Below are 27,144 nucleotides of genomic sequence, written 5' to 3'. Positions count from 1 at the left end.
AACAAATTAAAACTTTCATAATATAGGTATGTAAGTAATATCACAAAACCTCAAAGTTTGGGAGAAAAATTTAACAGAACAGAACCATATTTTCTTTTTTTCCCAAAAAATCACAGCATAAAATATATATTAAATACTTACTTACCAAAAATATTTAAAAGTACATACCTCCTTGAGATGTAGAAGTAGCATTTTCATCCTCGCCAGGTGTAGGATTTTCTTCCATTCCTAAGAGAAGAAAAAATTATCGTCACTTCTTGAATTTATTTAGTTAATTTAATAAAGTGTACAATAGGTAAATGTTATATAAATGCACCTTCTATTGGAGAGCCACACAATATTGTAAATATACTGAGTAGGTACTAAGATAACGAGGATATTATAATACACATAACGTAAAAAGATTAGATAGAGTTGCTCGAATTCGTCGCCAAGATACAAGTCCATTGTTGATTGAATTTAGTTCAGTGAAGTATGACTCCATATTATTACTTAATTGTATTATTTCCTCTTATAACTTATTCGAAAATTTAAAACGTTCCACTTTACAAAATAGAATACAGAATTATTGAATATACACTTTTGAACAGAATTAAACAATTAATGTGAGAAAAACGAATCATGACCGTGTTAAGTTCACCTGCCACACGAATTTATAGTTCTCAGCCGGCAACTAACCGGTCGAAAGTTTAAAAGGTTCTTAATGAAATGTAGGTAGGTATGTAGTTTCAAATTATGAAACAATAGCGGAAGCGGAAGTTAGTTCAGAATTAAAGAAATAAACCGTGTCGACGCCCCCACCGAATAATCAGACAATGTGCTATTGTGGGGTTTTTGCTGGCAATTTTTGTCATTTTTTATTTTTTTTATTTTTATTAAATAAGGGGGCAAACGAGCAAACGGGTCACCTGATGGAAAGCAACTTCCGTCGCCCATGGACACTCGCAACATCAGAAGAGCTGCAAGTGCGTTGCCGGCCTTTTAAGAGGGAATAGGGTAATAGGGAGGGGGTTAGGGGATTGGGCCTCCGGTAAACTCACTCACTCGGCGAAACACAGCGCAAGCGCTGTTTCACGCCGGTTTTCTGTGAGAACATGGTATTTATCCGGTCGAGCCGGCCCATTCGTGCCGAAGCATGGCTCTCCCACGTATAAAACTTGTTACAAACATTATTCGTGGAAGTTGTCCTGCAGGTCCTAATGGGACCTAATTCAGTATTTAATTAGGAATACGATTGCTAGCTTCTATAAGATGTGCTGTTATAGTGTTTTGTGTGAATATTGTATTGTAACTTGAGAAGTTTTTAACATAATTTTAATCCCGATTACATTGAACTGTATTACGAGATAGAAGTCGACGATTAAAGCACCGTCATATAAGAAAAGCCTATGATGCTCTCGGAAGACTGTCTAATGCAATTTTCTGCCATTATCATTCATTTTATTAGAACATAATATGATATTGATTATTGTGACACCAACTCTAGCGGCGATGAGGGCTATGATTAACATTTTAGTTAACTGCAATGATTAAAAGTACTATTAAAATGATAGAGCCAGTCTCCAGAGTGTATTTTTTTGAACCTAGAGCTGTTTCGATTGCAAGAATGTCATTTATGTCATCAAATAATGAATGTATTAAAACAAAAATACATATTATTTTTATTTTACCTATAGTAGAAAATCATTGGAATAAACGACAATGACTATAATTATAAAGTGTACAATATTTTTTAATCACCGAATAGTAAAGTAATAGGTGTTTAACTTTGTTAGTGGCGGCCGAAACGGGAAGATCTTCCGACCGAGCGAGATAGCATGCTCGGTCAGGCCGAAGCCCACTGACGTCATTTCAGACGTTGTATATATCTTGCCGTTCTCAGAAACTTCGATAGCGCGATGCAGGAATGTTAGGCGAATTGTGGGTACCGCCACATCACTCCCCCCCGAAGACCTGTGGTATTCTTCGATGCGCTTGTGTTGTCGGGGTCACCAATTTAACGTTGTTAGTGGCGGCTGAAAAGGAAGATCTTCCGACCGAGCGAGATAGCATGCTCGGTCAGGCCGAAGCCCACTGACGTCATTTCAGACGTTGTATATATCTTGCCGTTCTCAGAAACTTCGATAGCGCGATGCAGGAATGTTAGGCGAATTGTGGGTACCGCCACAGGTGTTTACTAATATTCTTAGCCCAAACAATTTCCCCGAATAATATTGCAATGAGATATTATATGTGCATTTTATTGCAGTCGAAACACAAAATTACCCGAATAATCATGCAATAGACAATAATGATTAGAGCTTTACCTACTTCAGAACGATAAGTTGCATTTTGCTTTATTTAAAAAACCTTTAGTGGTAATTAAATATTGTTAAGATAGCAAGATAGGCAAAAAAATTAGCTTTCATTTGAGATATAAAAGTCTTTGATGGTTTTTTTTGACGGTGTTATTAACAAAAATCAGTTTTTCGGCTCTCCTGAACATTTTCGTTTTTACGATTGTCCGATTATTCGGTGGGGGCGTCGGTGTCTATCTTTACATGGAGAAGAATATCTTTAAATCAGCTTTGATTTAAAGATATTCTTTATTTCAAAGCTTGAAATAGACTTGATAAAGAATCGATTTTGAGATATACTTAAGGTTTTTTTTCTAGGTAAGTAGGTAGGTACATACATATTTCATATTATTCTTCCAATTTTGTACCCTGTAAGGTTGGTAATAAAATATAAGGATGCGGAATTGCGGACATGATGCGGATACCAAATAGGATTAATTATTATTAATATTGTATTTGATAGGAAATACTAAAGTGCTCCAAGGCTTTAAATGAACGTGGACGGGGCGCTGCTGGTAAAGGAGAACTGTCAAAAATGACGTTTTTGTATGATGGAAGCGTTAGTTCCTTTTCTCACCACGTTCATAAACAGCCTTGTCGAGTTGTACAAGATATTTCTTGAAGAGATATTTTTATAATTTTAGGGATAAGTCATAAGTTACAACAAAATCTCTTAAATATTAAATTGCATTCCCAAAATATTATGTAAGTATTAACCACGGGTATTAACTATAAACATGATTGGGAGCAGATGCCATTTGCCGTCTGGCATGCGGAGATACCTACTTATATAAAAAATTAAGGTAAGTTAGGCAGGTGTGCCAACAGCTTGCTCGTGCGCGGGCGGAACACATCTGCCATTCCATTCCACGTGCTTCGCAGCTGTCATTCCCATCCCTAAACCTTCATATACGAACGTCGAACAATCATGTCAATCGTCAAAAGAACACTGAACAAATCTTGATTTATTCAAATAGAAACGCAATTTTTCGTTTCAATCCAGCAAGTAAGTAAACAACAACACAATAATAAATAATTTGGTAAAAACTTTTTTTACTATACTTATATACAAAAATAATGAAACCGTTTACCTATTTTTAAATGCTTCTTACCTCAATTATGTACTTATGTTTATTCCCAACAAAATCCTGATCGTATGGTAGGCAACATAATATAGTTCAACATTCTGAAAATATTTGATTCAAATTTATTCAGAAGTAGTCATGGCCTATCTTTCTGATAAATTATAACACAACTAAATAAATCAATGGAGCTTGCTCAGATTTTATTAATTTGTTAGTAGCAAATCACTTGTCGTCATTCAGAATCAAAGTTCACAATAATTATTCACAAAATAAAAAAATGTAATTTTTAACGCGAGTGATGCAGTCATTACTTTTTTGTTTCTTTTTTTTTATATTGTGTGTTCACTGTTCAGTGTTCCAAAATTGTATGCAAAGTTAAATGCACTGGCACTGGCGAGATAGGATTATAACGAGTTTTTTTTAAAATCGAATTTAGCGTGAGCTCTCTGCGACAAAATATCGTAGACTGCAACTCTACTGCCTATTGTGATTTGTGACTTGTGAGGTGTGTAGGATGTAGGTAAGGAAAATCGATTTAACATGTTTTCTTGCGTGCAATGGTGCAATGTGCATTGAGAAAATGTTTGATCTACGACACTTACGTAATTCCTTATCAACGGCGCATGAGCTAATAGTTTGAGGTGGCACTGACGACTAAATTTATGACATACATGCATCAACATCTATTGAAGAGTTAGTCATAAAGTTATGAGACCATAAAAATTAACAACTTTGTAAACACTAGCAAGGTTTAATTTAATTATATAAACTGCTACCTGTACAGTGTAACATAGAGTTGCCGACTCTCCCGGAATTCCGGGGTTCTCCCGGAAAAAAGAAGTGGTCAAAAAGTCGCAATCGGTTGAGTGAAACACATGTAAAATCTGAAATACAATAATTGTGCACGAATTTCAATTAAGTAGGTACTTACTTACTTTTATTTTGATTTTCGTTACTTTTAAATTAAGTCTAGAAGACTTCTCTAGATTCTTCTAGATGAGGAATCTAGAGAAGTCTTCCTCAACAAGAACATTAATTAGTAAAACAGTGTAACAGATTTCTAGTATCATTTTTATGAAACTTCTTCATTATCTAGAATCTAGATCGAGATGCATAGGCCTTAGCATACTGTTTCACACCTAGCCTAGGTTTATGACTTTGTAAGCTTTAACTACTGTACCTAACTATTGTAACATTTCCAGGCAATGGAACATGGAGGCTGAAAAAATAAGAGCGTCGTTGGGATTTAAGTGAGTGCATTCGGTCCGACCAATGGTAGCCCGCGGCGTGGTATGCGGCCTTTTCCCAGAACCCGCGTCTGGCCGGGTGGGATGCAGTTTATCGATATTGCCAGCTTATACGTTTCTCCAGAATATTGGGCAAATCAATTTTTAAAATACTTCAAAAGCTTATTTGCTTATCTATTGGGCAAAGCTTTAATTAATAAAATGCCAAAATACTGAATTGATTATTAAGCTTATTTGCTTATTCACCTATTACCTACTTTATGTGTTTAGCCGTAAACACGAAGTTTTATTCAATGCTTATTTTTTTAAATAAATTCCAGAAATTGGCTGTACAAGTCTTGCGTATTTAGAAGAACTTTTAAATTTATTTTCAATTGCTTTTTGCTTGAAACATCTATTTTCGCAATGAGCTTTATTAATTTTTAAAGTTGCAACACTGTTGCCAACTGGAGTACAAAGTACCAACCAGCCTTCACCAAAACTGAGGTAAGTTCGTTGAAACCCCGTTATATACCTATTGATAATGTAAAAAGTACTGTATTTCGGCGTTTAATTCTAGATATTTTTTTTTCGTTTAATTCTATTCTATTTAATAAGACGTCATAATCATAAACTTAGAGACTAGAGTGCTCGCCTACAAAATCTAAAAACTATTCATTATAGCCCCTACAACTAGGGTTGCCACCTTTATTTTTTGCAAATAAAGTACATCGGCTACTTTAGGGGAAAAAAAAACAGTACACAGTATAAAAATAAAGTACAATTTATAAAATTATCTGTAAAAATAAAAATGAATTCTGTACTTTGTTAGTTTCTTTAAAATTCGAGAATGGACCTTCTCTATTCTGAAACCTATTCTGAACCGCTTTGGCTTATTTTGATCTTGAAACATTCGTGGATGAACGAGGTTCATAGGGTCATCTAGTTTGAAATAAAGTATTTTTGCGTACTTTATTATTTTCGTAAAGTACAAAGTACAATTGCCTGAAATAACATACATACAATACTTTATAATAAAGTACGGATGGCAACCCTACTTACAACATATAATATTATGATTATGAACTCTAGGCAGTGGGCTACAGACGACTTCCTCCTGTATCAATCTTTGTCGAAGTCGGAGATATCGATAAACGAAACTAATGATTTTCAAATCAAGTATTTGATAATCCCACCTAACAAATTATAACAAATGACGTCAATTGTGCTGGTAATAGCGTGGAAATTAGTTTTACGTAACATTGATAAATTCGTAAAAAGTAATCGCCCTAAGAATTTGTACCTACGAGATCTCACAATGAAACTCGACACAATACGAGGCTTTTTTATTTGAACTCCGTTACATTCCATTCCCTGATGCTGGGTACGGGGCTATCTCGGTAAGATTTCGAAATTCCGAGAAAGGTAGAGTCTTATAAATTATCTCAAAAGCGCCGACGCGGCCGTACAGCCAGAATACTTTTTTTACTCCACAGGTAGGCCGGCGCTAAGAATACGTATAGTGAATCGTGCTCGTCTTGAGCCGTGACACGACAATTTTGTTTAATATTTGATTTCTAAAGATTAAAATATTTACTTTTTACGATATAGTTTTAAAAGTTGTAGAATGAGCATCAAAGAAAACAATTGGTATTGTTAGGGTTTTAGTTTTTACATTTGTCTGGATCAACAGGAACGAAAGGACTAACAAAGTTAGTATTAGGTCTGCAAAAAATAAGAATAAGAACAATCTTAACTTTTCGGTTACGAAAACTCTACCTCGTTCGTTTGTTTCTTACATCTAGTAATGAATAAGTTGCAGTATTTTATACACTTCAAGAACATTTTGCTATATTTATTACTGTACCCAAAAATTGAGCAAAGTATCAAAAATCACAGCTCCGCAGTGCAAACTGTAAAAAATGCGAGCTGTGCTCGCGTGCATCACGATTCTTGGAAAATAGGACTGTTGGAGCCAACACTGCATAGCAGCCCTGAAGGTCGCTTCTCTAATAATAGTAACTTTTATGCAGGGCGCCAAAGCCCTATTTATATGAACAAAGCCTTCGCTGTACGTTTACTCAAAATTGTTTCACGCGTTAAATTTTATGATCGGGATTCAATAGTAACAACTTTTTAATGATATAGTCTAGATGTAGTCCTTAAAATTTAGAAAATTCTTAACTTACAAATGAAAAACTAGACTGTAAACTTAACTAAAATATATAAGTTATTATATTTATCAGTATTGCCTAATATTTGTTATTATATTTATCAGTATTTATTGTTTATATATTTACATTATTTATTTCTTGAACATCGATTATTTTCTCCAAACAGGAAGCACCTGTGTCTTTTAGTTTTGTCTCTGCTACCACCCAATGGTTGACTGGTAGAAAATGCCATATGGCATTAAGTCCGCCATTGTACATTGTGCAAAAAGTATAAATAAATAAATAAATAAATAAGTACGTTACGTACGTAAGATCTTCAAAAATACCTGGTATCCAGCCTGTACTAAATAGGTATTTTTGATTATTTATTAGATTACTAAATTAGTAGAAAACATTAGAAAAAGATTTCAAACTTCAAAGGCCAGATCCGAATAGAGCTAACTATGCCTGTCGGGGCTTCTATCTTGCAATACAATTTATCATAAATACGATCTCGGAAGACCATAGGCTAAACTTAGTTTAACCGCGCCGTAACATCCATAAAGCATTTGCTAGACATTAAATGCCACATAGACAGCTAAACCATGAAACAACGGCTCTTTAGAGGTGCTTTTTCGTTTCAAATTTACTCTTATATCCTTAACTTTAGGTGCATATTCAGTTGAGTATCGGCTGGATGGTGTTCTCTGGAATTTGGGCCACGCCGCTGACTCAACGCCTCCGATCTAATCCCTTCTCTAAAGTAATCTCGATAGACGCGGATGTGAATGGTTAAAGTGGATCTAAACTACTTTGCTCTGCTATTATGTCTAATTGTCTATGTCTGTGCTTTAGACGGGGAATATTCAATACGCTTAGCCGTCACTTGGCACTTTGTCTTCTTCTATCTATGCATAATCAATATCTTCCACATTAGTGGCTATGTTTTTAGATTGCACAAAAATTAAATGGCTAGACCCAAAACCACTCGTCATAATATAATTTATTAGGTAAGTATATTTTGCTTTTAAGTCTGAAGAACATCCAAATCGTCCAAGATTTTATACGTGGGAGAGCCATGCTTCGGCACGAACGGGCCGGCTCGACCGGAGAAATACCACGTTCTCACAGAAAACCGGCGTGAAACAGCGCTTGCGCTGTGTTCCCTATCCTCCCCTATTATAACCCTTCCCTTTCCATCCCTACCCTCCCCTATTACCCTATTCCCTCTTAAAAGGCCGGAAACGCACCTGCAGCTCTTCTGATGCTGCGAGTGTCCATGGACGACGGAAGTTGCTTTCCATCAGGTGACCCGTTTGCTCGTTTGCCCCATTATTTCATAAAAAAAAAGATGGACTTCTGAATACCAATAATACCAATAATTCCAATAACAATGCGTATAGTCCACCATTATTAGAGCCTACTACCTAGGTCCTAGGCCCTAGAGGTTATGTTTGCATGAGCTGCTTAAAATCAAACAGATAATAGTATAGAAACTTTGCTTGGTACTACTAATATATATTCTGTGACATTGCTTTCAGGGAATCACTGTTATTAGGTACTTAGTGCTTTAAGAAACATTTTTCATTTAAAGAGTTCATAAAGAAGGAAATGTGTTCATTTCTGACTAGCCGTGCCCCGTGATATTTTCCCGAAGTAAAAAACCCTATGTATTAATTCAGGGTATCAACTAACTCCATACAAAATTTTATTGAAATCGCTTCAGCCGTTTAGACGAAGAAGTAACAAACTCACAAACTTCGCCTTTATAATATGAGTGTAAATAGTGTGATATGATTAAATCTGTCCCTCCATTGAAAAGTACTTAGTCTAGGTTTTTAGAGGAAAATAAAATTATTTTCGTATTCAGTACACCTGTTATACCACAAGCCCGCATCAGTGTCCAATACTTTTTGCTTCGTGGTCAACTTTTTGGAACACAGTGCTTAAATGACGAATAAAGAACTCTAGGTTTTTATAGTCTTATACAATGTTATACTCGTAAAATACGTTTAAAATAAATTAATTTTTAAAGTTTCCAAGCACGTAGTGGTCAACGCATTAAAAATAGTTCGGGATCATTTTTAAGGTTCCGTACTCAACAAGGAACCCTTATAGTTTCGGTGTGTCCGTCCGTCTGTCCGTCTATATGTCTGTCCGCGGTTTTGCTCAAAGACTATAGGACATACAAAGCTGTAATTTGGCATAAATACACATATTAATGATAAATCTTGCCGACAAAATGGTACATCAAATAAAAAAAAAAATTATTGTACCTCCCCTACACTGTACACATCAAGCGGGGATGATTATTTTTTTCGCGCCCACCCCATCGTGTGGGGTGTCGTAGGAAAGGTTTTTTTATTTAAAAATATTATGGATATTCTGAATAAATAATTTTCTGATTTAGGGATCCTTTTGTGAAATATTAAGTTTTTAAGTGGAAAAATACGTTAGAGTCCAGTGTCGTCCCTTCTACCAGCTAAACGGTTGTTTCTGGAAATGTGAAAAATTCACGGGAGTAGGAAATATTATGCTGAATTTAAAAGGAAAACTATCACGGCTAAGAAGACTTCACAAGTTATTGAGTAATAGTCGATCAACTCCGGACAAACCTTCGTGGTTTATGGAGAGTATATTTTAATACATGTATGATTTATGAAAATAAACGAATAAATAAATAAAAAAAACTAAAAAAAATGTATTCGACAAAGTATAAAGGAACTTCTCGTTCAAATTTCTTTGAAAGTAACTTGATGTTTTTAGTAACTTCTTAAACACGTTATAAATGTACATTCATTGACCATACAAAAAATTTCAAAAAACTAGTGGTACTACGGAACCCTATATTGCGCGTAGCCCGACACGCACTTGGCCGATTTTTATAATTTTTTAGGCTATCACTTACCTATCAAAATTTAAGTAACTTAAGTTATAAACAATTATTTATTGATTTTTTTGTTCGATTTTAAAATTATCAATATTAAGTAGGCCCTTTGCTAATTATAATACATATGTAAGTAATATATTAAGCAACTACCACGCAACTACACAAAAAAAAACAAGAATAACAACACGTTGGTCGTCGGAGCTAGCAGACAGCAGTACCCACAGAAAAACCGATACAAAAACACCAGCGGAGCATGTACTTCATTATCGTATGGTAGGTAGCGACCTTCTTGACTAACCACCATGACAATGGTTTCCCACGAGCAACGCCATCGATTGTCCACGGGTGTCGCAACCAAATGACCTTCAGGTATAATGCTCGCAGATAGGAAACCAGAATTCAGCGTAAGTATAATTATTAATTGGATTATAGATATATTTCTGTAAGTACCTAAATGCTTAAATACATTGCAAAAAAGGCATTTTCTTGTCAAAGCAGTTTGCGTCTAAAGGTCTACACAGACGGACCGCATTTCAACTGCAATCCAACTGCAAATTGCAGTTCAAGTGCAGTTTGAATGCAGTTGACACGACTGCAATAGAACTGCAAACCAAACAGTTCACACGACTGCACGCCGACTGCAACTGAATTGCAATCCGACTGCGCGTTTGGTTTGCAGTTCTATTGCAGTCGTATTGCAGTCGTGTCAACTGCATTCAAACTGCACTTGAACTGCAATTTGCAGTTGGATTGCAGTTGAAATGCGGTCCGTCTGTGTAGACCCTATCTTACAAGAAATCAGCCTCAAAATATTATAAATGCACTCAATACTCAGTCATCGGTAAAACGATGTACCTACCTACTACGATATACCTAAGTTACGATGTAGTACGTTATGTGTGGCGATAGTACTACCAGTTTGGTCGTAATTTCTGGGAAACCTGGTAGGTACCTACAATGCTTAAGAGCTACAAATAAGTTATCTCAAAGAAGACAATTTTGAATCGTGACGTCACTTACGAATTTATAAGTATGAGTTATGACTTAATATGACTTTAATTATTATGACGTCATAATATTATTATAATAAGATCATACAAATTGACTAAAATAAGAAAGTCATACGTGGGAGAGCCATGCTTCGCCACGAATGGGCCAGCTCGTTTACCACGTATACCACGTTCTCACAGAAAACCGGCGTGAAACAGCGCTTGCGCTGTGTAATGTGTTTCGCCGAGTGAGTGAGTTTACCGGAGGCCCAATCCCCTACCCTATTCCCTTCCCTTCCCATCCCTACCCTCCCCAATTACCCTATTCCCTCTTAAAAGGCCGGCAACGCACCTGCAGCTCTTCTGATGCTGCGAGTGTCCATGGGCGATGCTAGTTGCTTTCCGTCAGGTGACCCGTTTGCTCGTTTGCCGCCTTATTTCATAAAAAAAAGTCATGTGCAGTTAGCATGAGAAATTTTTATTTACATACACGGTGCATCTTTTCTGCAAAATGTATTCATGATTTGACATTTTGCATAATATTAAATATAATGTTGGTAGGTACGTTTAATCCTTTGTGAGTTAAGTCGAAATTGTTGCGGAGTTCAGAGAAAAAAGGCGTTTTTTGTTATCATCCACTATTGCGCAGTGGTGGAGTCACGACATCGAGGTCGATTGCCTGGCATTGCCAAATTTGAAGGGGTGACGTAATGCGACCTGTGTACCACTGCACCTATAGAACACAACCGTGTAACGTACATTGCTGGTTATCTTCCTCGAAGCGGAGATTTCTGTGGAACTAATTCAGCAATGAATTGAAAACATGGCTTAAATACGCTACCATCTTGTACCAATTCTTTCAATTGAATTAATGTCTAATAAGTATCAGCAGTATCAGCTGAAACGTGTTGTTTGAACATTTAGCGGCGACTTTAAAAATAAGGCACCCACGAGTTGTAATTAATCTTAAATGTCATTTAAATAAAGACATATATTTTAAGCCATGTCATGTTAGGTAGTCTTAATAATAATCTTCGTAAGGATTAAGAAATTTACTTTAACGTTCTCGTGTTGCAAGTAAATGAAGTTCAGTTTTGAAAGACCTATTTGAAAATGCATTATTATACATAAATCCTCAGAAAAAATAGGATAGGAGGTATGCTAACGATAGAAGATCGTAATCGTAAGTTTGGTTTGTAAAAAAGGAAGATACGAGAGTCGTCTCGCAAACTCATTTTACAAACCAAACTTCAGCGGCGCGCTTAATACTCTTCAGTCTTCAGTGATCAAGTCTTGCAAAACAGTCTGAACCCCGAAGACGCTTATTACATAGTGTCATAGGAAAGTTGACGATACTAGAGGCAGTCAAAATAATCACTTCTTAGCATAGTTAGTATATAGCGTTAAGTTATAACAAGTTGTTTATATAATCTTATCGTTGTAAACGGTCCAGTAACTTATACGAGTATTGTGTTCAATGCAACCTAGTTTGTTGCTATCGAGTTTCTCGTATGTACTCATACGTCCGTCCTTATTGCATGAAACAGAAATCACATCTACGGCTGAAAAACATACGAACAATCTGAATATATTAGACATACACTGCCAAAATCATTACCTTTAACTTTGCTACGAACGGGCCCAAAAAAGGGAAAAAGGGGGTAGGCTATCACCCAAATTCCCTTCGCCGGTAAGGCACGACAAAATTCCCGAACATTTGGCCGAAATGTGGTTATTTCCCCGGACATCTCTTAAACAGTATTTACGATAACGTCTTTTTGCTTTTCCAACAAGAATTTATAAAAATCTGACTAACTCTAGTCCGTGATAGAATCCGTGTGTATGCTTAGCGAGTTTTTATCCTTCGTTAATTACTGCCGGTTAAAAAGTTGGATTTCTCTCAGCAAAAGTGTCCGGATTAAAACCGGACACTTTTGAAAAACCCGGCCGGACGCACCCCGGACGCTCTTCAAACTAGGACGATCCGGACGGATGGCAACCCTACCTACAATGTCTGACTGAGTAAAATCAAGTAAGTACATACCTACCTACATTTGAAATTTGTTACCATTAATACTACAATTATATTATTATAACCTTTGATATTGCTACTATTATCGTACGTTTCCAGTGCATTAAACATAATGGGTAGAGAAACTCATTACTTAGCATATTTTTTCCTGCTCGACGTTTAACCACAAGTTAGAACTACATTCTGGATTTTCCGAACGCGTTAAATGTGGGGTAATTTCTACAATTTTCCTTTTATTTTTGGTTAACGTTTTATTGGACAACTAATTAATAATTGTTTAACTCACCACAACGTATTTTAAATGTCGCGTCCGCCGTCCACTCTCCAAAATCTAATGTAAGTAGGTAAAGTTCGTTTAAAAGTTTGAAACTTGCGCCTCCTTTGAATTTAACGACAATATTCTGTACTTCAGGGCACAAGCACAGAGACTGTAAGCTGAACCACAACTAGCTGTCATCAATGTAGACAATAGGAGAATTAACAATGATCTATGACAAAATTATATGATTATATCACACTAGTACCTACTACATATAAAAACATTTTACATCATGCAACTGTGAGTTGCAACAAACAGCAGAATAACGATATTTTTTAAAACAGGGTGCTGAAGTCAAAATAAGGTTAATACCAAAGAAACAGCTATCTTGAAATAGTATCTTAATTGATACTATTTCAAAATAGCTGGCTTCTTTGATTTCAAAAATTCAAATTAATACTGTGATAATGACACTTTATTATTTTAATTAAAACATAGCAGTGTTAAGAGTGTAGCAACATTCTGTTTAAGGGACGCACGTTTGAATCGTTCATCCATTTTAGGCTCTCTATTTTGCTATGACGGTTGTCTGATCTGCTATCCGGTTACACCCTGATTCCTACTATGATGAGCGAACATTGTAGTCTACATTCAGAACAATAAATCACAAAGCTTTTGTTTCATCAACAGTATTGTTCTCTTTATCTTAGTAGCTGTATAGAGGCTCAGTAGAGCGAGGTTCCTTAAATAGTCGTATGTTGAACCTCGCCTAGGTATAATATGATATGATTATAGCCCTATGTATGGTGGACTACAAATAACCTGACCTTAAGAAAAAACTGACTGCCTTAAGTGTATGTGCAATGAAGTGTTACTCTCACGACGAAGATACTAATGATCCTTTTTAAATCAAATTTTACCAGCGGTTTAGGCCTTAAAGCATACTAAATAAATGTTCATTTTCATACTTCAAAAACTTAACCAATCTTCAGACGCAGCCGAGTAGTTACCTCTAATAGAGTTGAAGAAATGAATAATGAAGAGGAAGAATTTTATTATTGAACTGAACATCCTTAGTCAAACATTACGGCGGCTGCAATATCAAATCTAGAGCATCTTCAGACACGTTTAGGAGTACGAAGAAGTGGTTGACAGGTTTCTCAATGCAAGCGCTGTTGGCAAAGTACGTCGCATATACAGCCGGCAGTATGGATATCACAGAGAACATCACCAATATCATCACCACCACCACAGTCCCGCTGTATCGCCTTTTCCACTTATCACCAGTTGACTGCATTGTGATAAACGCCAATGGCTTGGCCGAATAGATTTCATTTAAGTATAAAAACATTGCCTACTTTTTTATTGGATAGGCAAGTTTTAACATTAATATTTTTATGAATGTAGAGTTAGACTTAGGAGTTATGTATTGTATAAAATATTTTAGTTTTAGGATGGCTAGTATGGGTAACCTAAGTGAGGTTATTGAATAGATATTAGATACGTATATATATACGATATTTCTAGTAACTCCATAAAATCAGCAAACGGGCTTCTAAGTAAGTAATATTTTTCCAACCCGTTATTGACCGTTAAACACGTTGACAGTTTCAAATGAAACTGTATTTCCAGTGAAACAGTAATTTCGAAAAAAACTCCTTTTCAAAATGTTACCCAATTAACGTCTATTAAATTCGATGTCAAGTACCATCAAAGAAATTGACTCATACCTACTAATATATATTCTGTGCTCATACGCAGATGACCCGACCTTCGTAATTTGGTCAGGTTTTGCCAATCCCAGTCCATAGTTTTCAGCTAACATAGACTTGACACACGAACAACTAACGTATCTCTCATAGTGCTTAGTTGAGTAGAGATCAAGTAAATGATGCTAGCTTTCCAATACGGTCGAGCTTGCGTATCGGCTTTCGCAAGGCTGACGTTATGTCTGCGGCACACGGTACCAGCATGGCGGATAGAAAGCGCGCGACCTCACTTTCACCGCTAGTCAAACACCGCAATATCTACTTATATAATCACCTTCATTAATGCATAAGTAGCCCATTCATTCATATTCTTATTGACAAAAATTTAGGGCAACCTGTTTTGATGTAAAGTAATGTGGACGCGTGGATGCAACATGGTACGCCGCGTTAGTAAGTAATGTTAGCAACGGTAAAATCTGGACCGTAGCATTTTCTAGCATAACCATTTCTAATATTTGTAGCTAGAAAAGATACAGTTCTTTTTAGCTACAACTCTTATACTTAACTATGTTTTGCAAAAAACATTTGACTTGCATGAAAAAATAGATAAACGAATAGAATTCCAAACTTGCAAGCAAGTTATTGACCATTCCAAGTATTGGCCACCATTGAAGTTCAATGCCAAATCGATGCAGTAGGAAACAGTCATTCATCCAGCTCGTTGAGTCAATTGGTGGTGTCAATTGATTCCCAATAACGTTCACAATTGAGACGGATGGCATGCGGGGCCCGCTCTGTTTAATCAACAATCGTCGATGACGCCATTCAAGTATTTCAAAATAAAACACCGTATGTACACATTATACGCCGCCGCGGGCGGTCGGGATTTGACGATAATCGAAAATTATTCCTCTCTGTATCATTATTCATTACTATTAGCCCGAAAAGCGCCCAGCATGAGAGACGCCGTCGCGTCGTTATGTTCCTTATTGTTATTGTCTGCTTCAAGGCTCTGTGGGTTCAAAACTAAAATTAATATGACATTCTTCAGTGGTATCGAATTTAAAGCTACAAGAACACAGCCAATGATTTTGGGAGTTGGGACTAGGGACCAACGTACTCAAGTCCCAAAGTACTATGTTACTGCCTTTATACATAACGGTAGGTAAATTCAGTACAATTACCAAATAGCATAGTAGGCACTAGGCAAGGTAGGGGGTCCGTGATAGTCGTTCGCATTTCAATGGTTATTTCTAAACCCGTATAAGTGTGGTCTAATTGACACTCTCATGGTACTTTCTGCGACTTTCCAATTGCAGGCACACGCTACACTTACGGCGGCGGAAAATCAATCGGCGGCGTATAGAATTTGTCCGCATGTGATATTTATCTACATAGTAGTGTAATGGCTATGGGCTGCGGAGATAAACAAAAATACTTGGAAAATTACACGTTGTGTTAACGCAGGATGCACGGTACACTGGAGCGAGACGGTTGCGCGTCGCAGCCCCGAATGTTCGCGAGGGCTCTACTTATAGACCTCGACTTCGAGCCAATTTGAACCTTAAAATTTACTACATAAATTCCAAATGCTGTGGCAAGAATTTCGCATGTACGCCATTTTGAAGCCGCGTCAGCGTACAGTTTCACGTAATCGTCTTGTGCTAAATACCGTAGCTTTACCCACTTCAAACTGAACCGAGTTTCAAAGGGTTAAGGTTGGTATTTGAAAGGATGCAATAGGTCGTTAAAACCTTCTGGAGGTTTCCAGAATTGTATGGACCGCTTCCGCCGCCGCTCCTTCCGTCTCGTGTTGCTGGGTATGGACATTCTTGAGCCGGACACCAGAGCCGGTCAAAGAATGCAGACTAGACGAGCTGCAGGCAGAGCCTATGAACTTTTAGACACGGCATATTCATTTAACATTTAAAAGGGTTGAAATGATCTATGACTGCATACAAATTGGTTATTTTTCGGGTACTTACAAATCTTTGAAACCATTCGATCAAGCGAATTCGTTAGTAGATGATTATAATGTCAAAATGTGGTGTGGTCTTTGAAAGCTTGACTTAAGAGGAGTCCACACCGCCTTTTTTCCATACAAACGTTGTCCCCTGTTTCCTCCCTGGATAATGCTAGTAGAGTTATAATTTTTTTCCTGAATATCTACGGCCACTAATACGATGTCCCTATGTTTTCTTTTTTTCATAATTTAATTATTAAATAAGATATGAACGTTCAAAAACCCAAAAAAATGGCCAGATTTTCCGCTGTGTTCAAACATCCAGAAAACAGATTTGGCTAGATTATACAAAAAAAGCAAAACATGGGAACACAGATCAAGCCTTTTTTAAATCTTTAATGAAAAAAGTACTTAAATCGGTTAAGTTTTGGAGAAGGAATCAGGGGACAACGAATCGTTGATTTTCTGGATTTTCTGCAGTTGTCTCTATCGCGTTCTGCGGTATAGGCTTGAGGTAAGGGAGACAGCTATAGATATTACACGTGCTTTTTTTTCATTTCTCTAGCCCCTGGTGTATCCTCTTAACACTATAGAATTGTTTAGTTATACTTATACATAGATGATGTTTCGAATGCACTTGTCGATCCTTTATTGTTAACTTGATACTTATAAAGGATGTGGTTACTACTCACAACTACCAAATGAGAAGTCTTTTGTTTTTAAGCACATCACACATGAAAGAAATTAGGTAAGTATTCTCCGTAGCAAAAGAGATATTTGATCTGTTTTACTTTAGGAGCTTTTTTCCTTTTAAGTTTTAATGTCAGACAAGCCAATAAACCAATAGAAAATAATAAATAGTAGTTCCAGTGTTATAATAGAATTTAAATACTTTTAATGATATCACAATTAATACAAGGGGAGACCTTAGAAGGTCATGTATCAATATTTTAGCCTCAGTATAACCCAGTCAGTAATATTTTGTATTAAAATGAAAATATTTAATAATATTTTTTATTTATTTATACAAACGTATAAAACCATTATGCATATGACACAATAAATCTTACCTACCCAATTTTATTACGTATTTAATTACATAATGAAAGTCTGTATTGTGTTATAATCTATGGTACATCGTGAGAACGAAGATGCAGGCTCAAAGTCCAACCGAGCTCATTCATGGAATGCACAGCGGTCCCACGCACATTTGTGACCCATGTGTTCTATGTTTTTTTTATTCTTTTTTACTTGTCATAGATAAATATTCTCGGAATACGTAAATTAAGCAATTTGTTTGAAATGAGCCTAATTGGGGTTCAATTGAAAAAAATATTGGTTCCAAAATTGTAAATGTACTTAACTTATTACAGTTATAATTAAGTACTTACTAAAAATTAAATCTTACAGCCGCATTCAGTTGATGATTTAACAACAATTTAATTATGAGTTTGACAGATAATGTATGGGGTTTTTGTCAAAATCTTAATTTTATTACAGTACAATATATTAATTAATATTCCTCCCTAAGTGCCAGCAGCTAGATATTATAATAGCCAGGGTATTAAAAAGTTATTGTTCCTTCGTATAGCCTACCTGAGTCTTTGTTCTCTTCAAATTGGCCAAGAGGTTGTATAATTGTAAGTTCAATTGAATTGACCTTAGTTCGACATTCCAAATGTTTTGTAAAAGATGTTAATTGACTTATTGTCTGATCGCAATGACCTACCAATATTACTAATTCTTTGGGTACAAGGTTTATTTACTTACTCAAAATTTACTACACGTCCTCCACCTTAATTTGCGATGTGATAATTTGTAAAAAATTATCACATCGCAAATTAAGGTGTTTACGTTCTGCATGGAAAATTACCTAATTTTCCATGCAGAACGTAAACCTACCTAGGTTATAGGTACGTTAAATCTAAGTTAAGATTGAGAAATGACCTAGCAATGTTCAAGAGTAATACAATAATATGTTCTCTTTTGAATCTGTATTCTGTTGTATATTGTGTGATCTCTGTTAAGTTCTAAATTGTATGTCCAGAAATCATGTTTTCAATAACAATAATATACCATTTATCTAGATACTTAGTTATTTAGGCTTTAAACATTGCATAGGTAATACAAATGTAGAGTTCGCGCAACGCGCGTAAAACTCAGCAACGCAGGTGGAATTGAGGTTGTAGCTAGTGCATACAGTTTATTCAGGGTTATTTTACCGCTGACAAGACCTTAATGTCATAGATATAAGTCTCTATGTCATAGAAATTTTAAGAAGTAACTCAGAACGCAGGAACCATGTAAAGCAGTGCAACAGACGCACTATTCTGATGGACAAGGTAACACAGAGGCTACCACAGAGGTATTCTTTTGTAAACAGTGCTTAAAAATCTTATGTCCGAAACTTCGTTTGGGGAAAATCTGCTAAGTGCTAATATAATGCTATTTGCATTATATTAGCACTTACGAGTAGCAGTGATAAAGCAATCCTTCTGTCCTTTTCTGGAACTCATACCGGAATTTCATAAAAATAAAAAACATAATACGCGTGAAAAGATGACAGACAGACAAACAGGCTCAGATTTTTAACATTAGTATAGGTTCTACGCACGTTAACACACATGTAAAGTACGTCGAATTTACGCGATGTAGCGTCGTAGAACGTAGTACGAGACCGTAGAGTACGTTACGTCACGTAGTAGCTTCGTAGCGTATTTTGCGTAGCGCCCCTATGTAATACGCAACAACTTAATGATAATTATCTATATTTACAGTTGAGTGAGGGGTGAAACGTTTAAAAGGGAAAGCTAGGTTGTTAGCCGCGCCTTTATACAAATGTTTACTGCGCACTCCTTAGATACTTGGATAGAGTAAGAAAATAACGCTTTCCTTTAGTCAAAATATTCTTAATTGAACTGTTTGTTGCGGTGTTAGAGAATAGTTTGTTTACGTTATTATTAATTATAGTTGATGCAAAAACACATTATTATTCGAAAACAACACAATTAAGCATTTAGCCAAGGACCATTTAAAGTATACTAACACCAATCTTAATAGCTTAACAACAAGGAAAAGTAATTTGGTAATCGCAGGTCGCGTAAACAACTAAATTTAAATGTAAATAAGTTGTTTTTGTTACGTAAATCAAAACATATTTTTAATTAACAAGCGAACTCCTGAGTTAAGCGCTACGGTCCACTTGCACGGGTCTGGGTTAAATACCACGTTTATTTCGGCTCAAATATTATTTAATCCTGGGTTAACTTTAACCCAGATCTACGTAAGTGGCCCTAAATATAGTCGTCAATGAGATATTCAAGAGTTATGGGAACGTTTTGGAGCATAACGGTTTTTTGTGTTGTTTTTTGTCGCCTCTGACCGTGTGAAGGAACCTCAATGGATGTATGTGAACTTGCTGCCCAATTTAGATAGACCTTTCTCCTATCAACTATAACCCCCTATTGTACCCTCGTGTCTAATCGTTCGGGGGACGCGGTAGGTCTTGTTATGTTGGACGAAAGAGTCTTCAATGAACCTTTCTTTGGAATTGTTCGCTATTTTCACACGATGAAGTTCCTTAGAAAAATCGTGCGAGAAAACATGTTCCCATGGAAAGAAATGTGACGCAATATTCTAGTTATTTTCATTTCGAATTACTTCACATCAAAAAAATTACATATTTTAACAAAATATGAGAGATATTAACCTAATTGGGTACCCAATTTTAACATGAACCTAAAATTACATTAAATTTAAGAAGACGATCCTAATAGCGTTTTTAATTTACGCACATATTTTAGCCAGTACGATGTTAGATATTGAACAGGTACATTACAAGAGCGACTCAGGGATCACTTTTATTAAGAAACAAGACAGAAACCTAGATACATCGTGCAACATATCGGTGCGATACTTAAAAAATTGCCAATGAAAATTTACAGTTTTTTATCGGAAAACCGCTGTCGACGGTATAATATAATATTAAAATACATTTAAACACGTTTATAAACTCTACGTCTCTACGTAGAGTTTGACCAACAAAAAGAAAATATAAGTGCAAGGGCTCTCCCTTGCACTTATATTTTCTTTTTGTTGGTAAGAACAATGGCAAGCGGCTCTGGCGTTGATTGTTGCAGTAATTTCTTCAATTCTTCACGTCCCTTTTGTCTATCTTCATAAAATGCCACATAAGGCCCAGCGCACACTTCGACTCAGATACATAACCTGTACCATAATATTTTCATCTCATGTGTGCGAGTTTTACGTAAAAAATACTGTTTAGGTTCATGGGAAATATTTATATTAAAAAAAAAAGTTTATAGTTGCTTTCTTCCAAAGATAACTTAAGAGTGTTTAAAAGATACTATTTACAATTCGGTAATTTAATTTAATTTACAAAACGCTATTATGTGCGCTAGTCCTTAAATTATCGATATTTCATAGGACTCAAATACTCAATAGTTTTGAGCGCCTCGTGGTTTTTTCTTAAATATTTTAAATGGTTAAGGGTAAGGGCCCATATAATGCCATAGATGTGTTTTGGGATGAATTTCTTGGAAAGGTTCTTACTTCAAAGTTTCATTTGAAATTCGAAAGTTGTAATGGCTTTAAAGCTTCAATAATATTATGTAAATTACTTAAAGTGGATTATGTATAACATATCAATTGAACATAATTCAGAAGATAAGGAAAATAAAGAGTTTTAAATTTAATTTTTAGACAATACACTATCTGACACTATTTTTAAAAGCCATTTTTATGATAAATTGATAATATTTTGAAGTTTCCAATCACAAAATAGAGGCAAGTACTAAGTATACATATTACGTTGAGCTTCTAGGTTATAACTTATAGGTATCCAGGTATATAGTAAACTAGCTTTTGCCCCCGTTTAGAGGGGGGGGCGCAGCCCCCCCAAGTAAGGGCAGGGGCAAAGCCTCCCGCATTTTAATCAAACGACACGCAAAATCTGCATGTTTAGTTTTGGTTAGATTAATTTCACTTTTAATAAATAACTTATTTTGATTCTAAAGAAGGAGAAGTAAAACTCACCATTTACGACGCAACACCATTTTGCTTAGCAACATTACCAGGAGGGGGGGGGGGGGGGGGGCAGCCCCCCCAAGTTAGGGCAGGGGCAAAGCCTCCCACATATTAATCAAACGACACGCAAAATCTGCATGCTTAGTTTAGGTTAGATTAATTTCACTTTTAATAAATAACTTACGTTGATTCTAAAGAAGGAAAATTAAAACTCAACACTAACCACGCAACACCATTTTGCTTAACAACATTACCAGAAGGAGGGGGGGAGTTTGCGGGGGCGCAGCCCCCCACCAAGTAAGACCGGGGGCAAAGATCTCGCATATTAATCCAATGACACTCGAAAACTCTATATTTAGTTTAGGTTAGAATAAATTCACTTTTAATTAATAACTTACTTTGTTGCTAAAAAAGGAGAAATAAAACTCAATACTAATGACGCGACGCCATTTTGCTTAGCAACATTACCAGGAGGGGCAGGGGCAAAGCCTTCCGCATATTAATCAAACGACACTCAAAATCTGTGTTTAGTTTTGGTTAGATTCATTTCATTTTTAATAAATAACTTAGTTTGTTTTCAAAGAATAAGAACTAAAACTCAACACTAACGACGCAACACCATTTTGCTTAGCTACATTACCAGGAAAGGGGGGGGGGGAGGGCGCAGCCACCCCAAGTAGGGTCCGGGGCAAAGTCCCCCGCATATTAATCCAATGACACTTGAAAACTGTATCTTTAGTTTAGGTTAGAATAATTTCACTTTTAATAAATAACTTAGAAGATCCTAATGAAAGAGAATTAAAACTCGACACTAACCACGCAACAAATAGCAAAATTACCAGGAGGGGGGGGGGGGGGATTGGGGCGGCACAGATGCTAAGTTTGAATAAGGCATATATATATATATATATATATATATATATATATATATATATATATATATATATATATATATATATATATGCAAAAACCGTATTCAAATCGGATCAGTAGTTTTCGTGTTAAAGAAAAAAGTTTTATACAAAATCTTGCCCCCTCTTTTGTCCCCTTAGAGGGGTGAGGGGATTTTTTTTAAACCAGATAGTGGAGGGGGGGGGGAATTTTATACACCAGATATGAAGTTGGAAGAAGACAAATATATCTGCGAAAACCATATTCAAATCGGATCAGTAGTTTTCATGTTTAAAAAAGTTTGATACAATATCTGACCCCCTCTTTGGCCCCCATAAAGGGGTGGGGGAAAAATTTTATACACCAGATGTTAAATTGGAAAATACAGTTAATAAAATGAAGTTAATCCATTGAAGAAAAAAGTTTGATACAAAATTTGACCCCCTCTTTTGACCCCTTAGAGAGGTTGGGGGAAAAAATTTTGTACACCAGATGTTAAGTTGGAAGAAGACAAATATATCTGCGAAAACCGCATTCAAATCGGATCAGTAGTTTTCGTGTGATGCTGGAACAAACATACAGACAGACAAAAAACTAACCACAGTTTTGGCTTCTATAGCGATGTAGTAACAGCCCCCGCTTATTATTTTTTGGATATCTTTAATGTACAGAATTGTCATTTCTACAGTTTTATTATATGTATAGATACAAGGTGCTTTTATAGAGTGCACCACACCGTGACTTTCAAAGCAAATTATTACTTTTTAGTTTTTCTAACCTTTTATAAATTAGTGAATGTAGTTCACTCATTGTATATTGCAGAATATGAAAAAATATGCTTTAATGTGGGAAACCGACCTTAGTCAACAGAATGTGTAACTTGAGTACGTTCTTAATAAGCATGAGCCTGTGTAAATCTAGTTCAAGTTCAAATATCGGTTTCTTTATCGGCATGGTGTTAATTTCTTTCGTTAATTCGAGCTACAAACAAGCGTTTAAAAGGAAGGCCTTTATAAAGGTTCTTGAAATGATGCAAAAAACAGAGGGCGCGCGCGCTACGGAATGCAGACCCAAGTATGTCCGTCCTTCAGGCTATTAAGGGACAACGACTCGATCTAAATTATCATAACGTTTAGGTCGTGAACTTAATTGTTAAAATATCTAACGTCACTAGCTATTTAAAATCGATTAACATTCTTTATTCGTGTTCGACGAGTGACATAGTTTGATAAGGCAGATTAAAGAGATGTTTTAACCAAAAGTTGGTGTTTTTCAACTGTTGTTAAGGAGTTATACACAAAACATTATATCTCTTTAAATCTTGTTCATAAAATATATTAAACTTAAAAATAGGCATTGTGTTAAAAATATTTAGGCTGGCAACACTGCCGTATGCTTTAAAATATAGAGTATTTTTATTAAGACTCACTTTTTAAGTAGTGCATCGTTTTAAGAAAAATACTAATAATAATAAATAAATAATTGTCCCCTATCCTTGATAAAAATAAAAACTCTCCAGTCCCCAATAACTAAGGTTTCTTGTTTATGAATTATGGTCACTATTATGACGTTTGAAATTTTGAAAACAGCTTTTAAGAAGTTAAAACGTCAAAATTTGACATTACAACTTTTTAAAAAGTATTTTAGAAAGTAATGAAAACAAAGCATGTAATTCATGTTCATGAAAGTTTGAAAATAAAAGGCCTTCCACTAGAACTTCCGATTAATTTCAGTCGCATTCGAAATTCAAATAGACCGAATGCAGGTCCAGTATTTCGCAAAAGTATCTCGGTGCTTGACCTTTTTCACATGGCATGTGGCGGCGCGGGCGGGCGGAGCGGGGGCCGCGTTCTCACGGGAACGCGCGGTGATTGCACCGCATTACGCCCTGACAACAGGGTTGCCAACCTTAACATTCTCCCATATTTGGCCCACTTTTGAAAATTATTTGCTAATTGGTAACATCTTTTGTAATCGATTTATGTAGATATTCACAGCGATAGGAAAGTGATTACACGATAAAAACTGAGTAGTCAATCACGTAATTAATGCTAATTATATCTGTAATCGATCCTCGTCATAAAAATCAATATTTCGTATTTTTGACACTATGATTATTGCTTACCCATGGCAACCCTATGCCCAACCCAAGCTATTTGCACTATATTATGTATAGCTGAGCGAGTTGGACATGTACAACCACAAGTCAACTTCGGATGTGTTATTTCAAGTAATTACTTACAATATTTTGCTAACCATAATTACTAGCTACGAATTGCTATGCGCGAAGTGTTGATTTTATGACCACACCATAAATCATTAATCAATCATGCTATCGATCATTACGAAATATACCACGAGTGTGGTTTTGCAATTTTACTGTACGTTCGTACGTTTGGTAAATTATTTTCATTTACTGATTTACGTTCATATAACAGAATAATTAACGGAACATTCTTTGGAATATATTCATACTGTCATTTAATAGCTATTTACTTGTTATAGCAATACTTTTGTCCTGAATCATAATATTTTTAAGAGTTTCTTTAATTTATGTAAAATAAGTCCAAAAAATCTAAATAATAATTATTTGAGTTCGTAGCTAACACTACGCAGTACGCTATGCTTGGCCTTATGTAAAACAAAAAACTTTTGATTGTATTTTTTTAAACATTTTTACAAATTACAATTACATTAAAACGGTAAAATTAATTTATATTATTTAATTCCACCTTACTGCATTATTTAAATGCATACAACAATGTTGCATTTTGCAGTAGCTCTGAATTTATAAAAATATTTATACTTTTTAATTATGAAGTTCTGTATTTAAATAATTAATTAAACAACGGTATTTCTTTACATAATTTTAGAACTTTCGAGAGTACCTTTACAATACAGTAGCTTTCTGAAATACTTTAATGTGAAGGATTAAACAAAAATTCGCTACCGTGCAAGTGCAATTATTATGTTAATTCTAGTACAGACATACTTAAATATAATATTTTCATGTTAGCAAAATATGTACTTTAACATAATCGTATGAATCTATAATATCATTATGTAAACAAAAACTGTTTATGTATAATTATAGTAATATAGCCATAATATAATAGGTAAAGTCTGTCAAGAAAGTGCAGAAGAAATTAAAAAGTGGCAACATCGTAGTGTCATCCCTTTCAAATCAATCTAAGAAAAAAGGTTTGACACTACGATGTTGCCACTTTTTGATTTCTTCACTTTCTTGACAGACTGTATCTATGGCTGTAAGTGGCTGTAACCATGGCATAATATTATACGGTTTAGGTGTAGCATAGATCTAGATAGAGATATAATGTAGGAAATTAATGTAAGTAATAAACATTATTTTTATAAAATATAGTCCCATCATTAAATTTTTGAGGAACTCGTTGAAGTCTTTTTACCATATTTTACATCTAGTTAGTATAATAAACTATAATAAACGTAGTAATTATGTTTTTAGTAATCTGTGCTTTATGTAACTACTTAATTGATATTTTCAAATGTTATATTATTTTTCTCCTAATTTTGGTAAAATTTGTTTGAAATCTTACACGTCATGTACTAAGTGTACAAATTCTACCAATAACGTACAAATTATAATGCCTGCTAAATGCCAATAATGTATCATTTTGATAGCAACCAACCAACCAACCAACAACAGAATGTCTGAACATCATCATGTCCTCGTGAGCACCCGTTTCCCCTTCCATTTTTCCCGAGTGACTAAAAGTTGTACGCGGCCTATACTAAAGGTAAAGTTTGCATCAAAGTTGCCTAAGATAAATCCGGATGTTCAACGTCTCCGAAACCTTGGGAGATCAAAATCATGAGACCTTGCACGTGCGCCGACATTGAGACCCCCCAGGTCGTCAGTCGTCACATGTCAACAGTCACATGACGGGAAAACGCGACGCAGCGTTTAGGTACGCTGAAGTTGTGAATCTCCATGCTGCTGCGAAGAGCAGCATGGCGATTCACAATTTTTTGTCAATTCGGAGACTTTACCATGCGATCATTGGGCAATTGCCTAACGAGGCGGGCGTTTATTGGATGTCGCGTGATGAATTGTTTCCGAGTCCGGTTGTAATAATAAGCTTACCTATTTACTTGCTTCTCCTGGATTTTAATGGCCCGAACAGATCACACTTGGCTCTTGAAGATTTTTTGCGTCGAAAGAAGAATACACGCGTTCTTTTTGGTCATCGCACCAATTATTGTAATAACTAGATAATTTTTCGGTTCACTGGGTAGACACTGCACTTCACAATATGTCAACATAATATTACACAGACATGATATACAGTGTAAATATATAGAGGAAGTGATCTGAGACAGATAATGTGCGACTGCTGAGTTTAATAATGCAAGAAGCGACACCCACAGACACCTAGGTATACAAATACGCAACAAGGATACTAAGGTATAAAGCTTGAGATATATCAAACTCTATATTTGCGCAATTTTATAATTTATTAATTTATATATCTATACTTAATATTGTAAAGCAAAAGAGTTTGTTTCTTTGTTTTGTCACCTCTGTG

The 27,144-nt window shown here is 35.6% G+C and overlaps 1 protein-coding gene across 6 annotated transcripts in view; it reads right to left on the bottom strand.

Annotated features, from left to right (window-relative positions):
- The window catches only part of LOC121733704 (death-associated inhibitor of apoptosis 1), a 36,319-nt gene extending 9,384 nt beyond the window's left edge, over positions 1-26,935 (bottom strand). The window contains exons 1-3 of one of the 6 annotated variants that reach the window (XM_042124051.1): positions 12,998-13,137; positions 4,198-4,305; positions 169-228 (exon numbers count right to left, since the gene is read on the bottom strand). In XM_042124051.1, coding sequence (XP_041979985.1) covers positions 169-228; positions 4,198-4,213 — 76 coding nt within the window. In that variant the 5' untranslated portion in view covers positions 4,214-4,305; positions 12,998-13,137. Of the gene's footprint in view, positions 1-168; positions 229-3,448; positions 3,466-4,023; positions 4,080-4,197; positions 4,306-12,997; positions 13,138-26,702 lie in introns of those variants that run through there. The other 5 variants (XM_042124044.1, XM_042124045.1, XM_042124042.1 and 2 more) reach the window with 5 other exon arrangements.
- Positions 26,936-27,144: the final 209 nt, after the last annotated feature.

This window comes from Aricia agestis, chromosome 14, assembly GCF_905147365.1.
Source record: "Aricia agestis chromosome 14, ilAriAges1.1, whole genome shotgun sequence".
NCBI classification, from domain to species: Eukaryota; Metazoa; Arthropoda; class Insecta; order Lepidoptera; family Lycaenidae; genus Aricia; species Aricia agestis.
The sequence above is the reverse complement of the archived record's forward strand: the minus strand, read 5'-3'. Positions and strand labels throughout refer to the sequence as shown.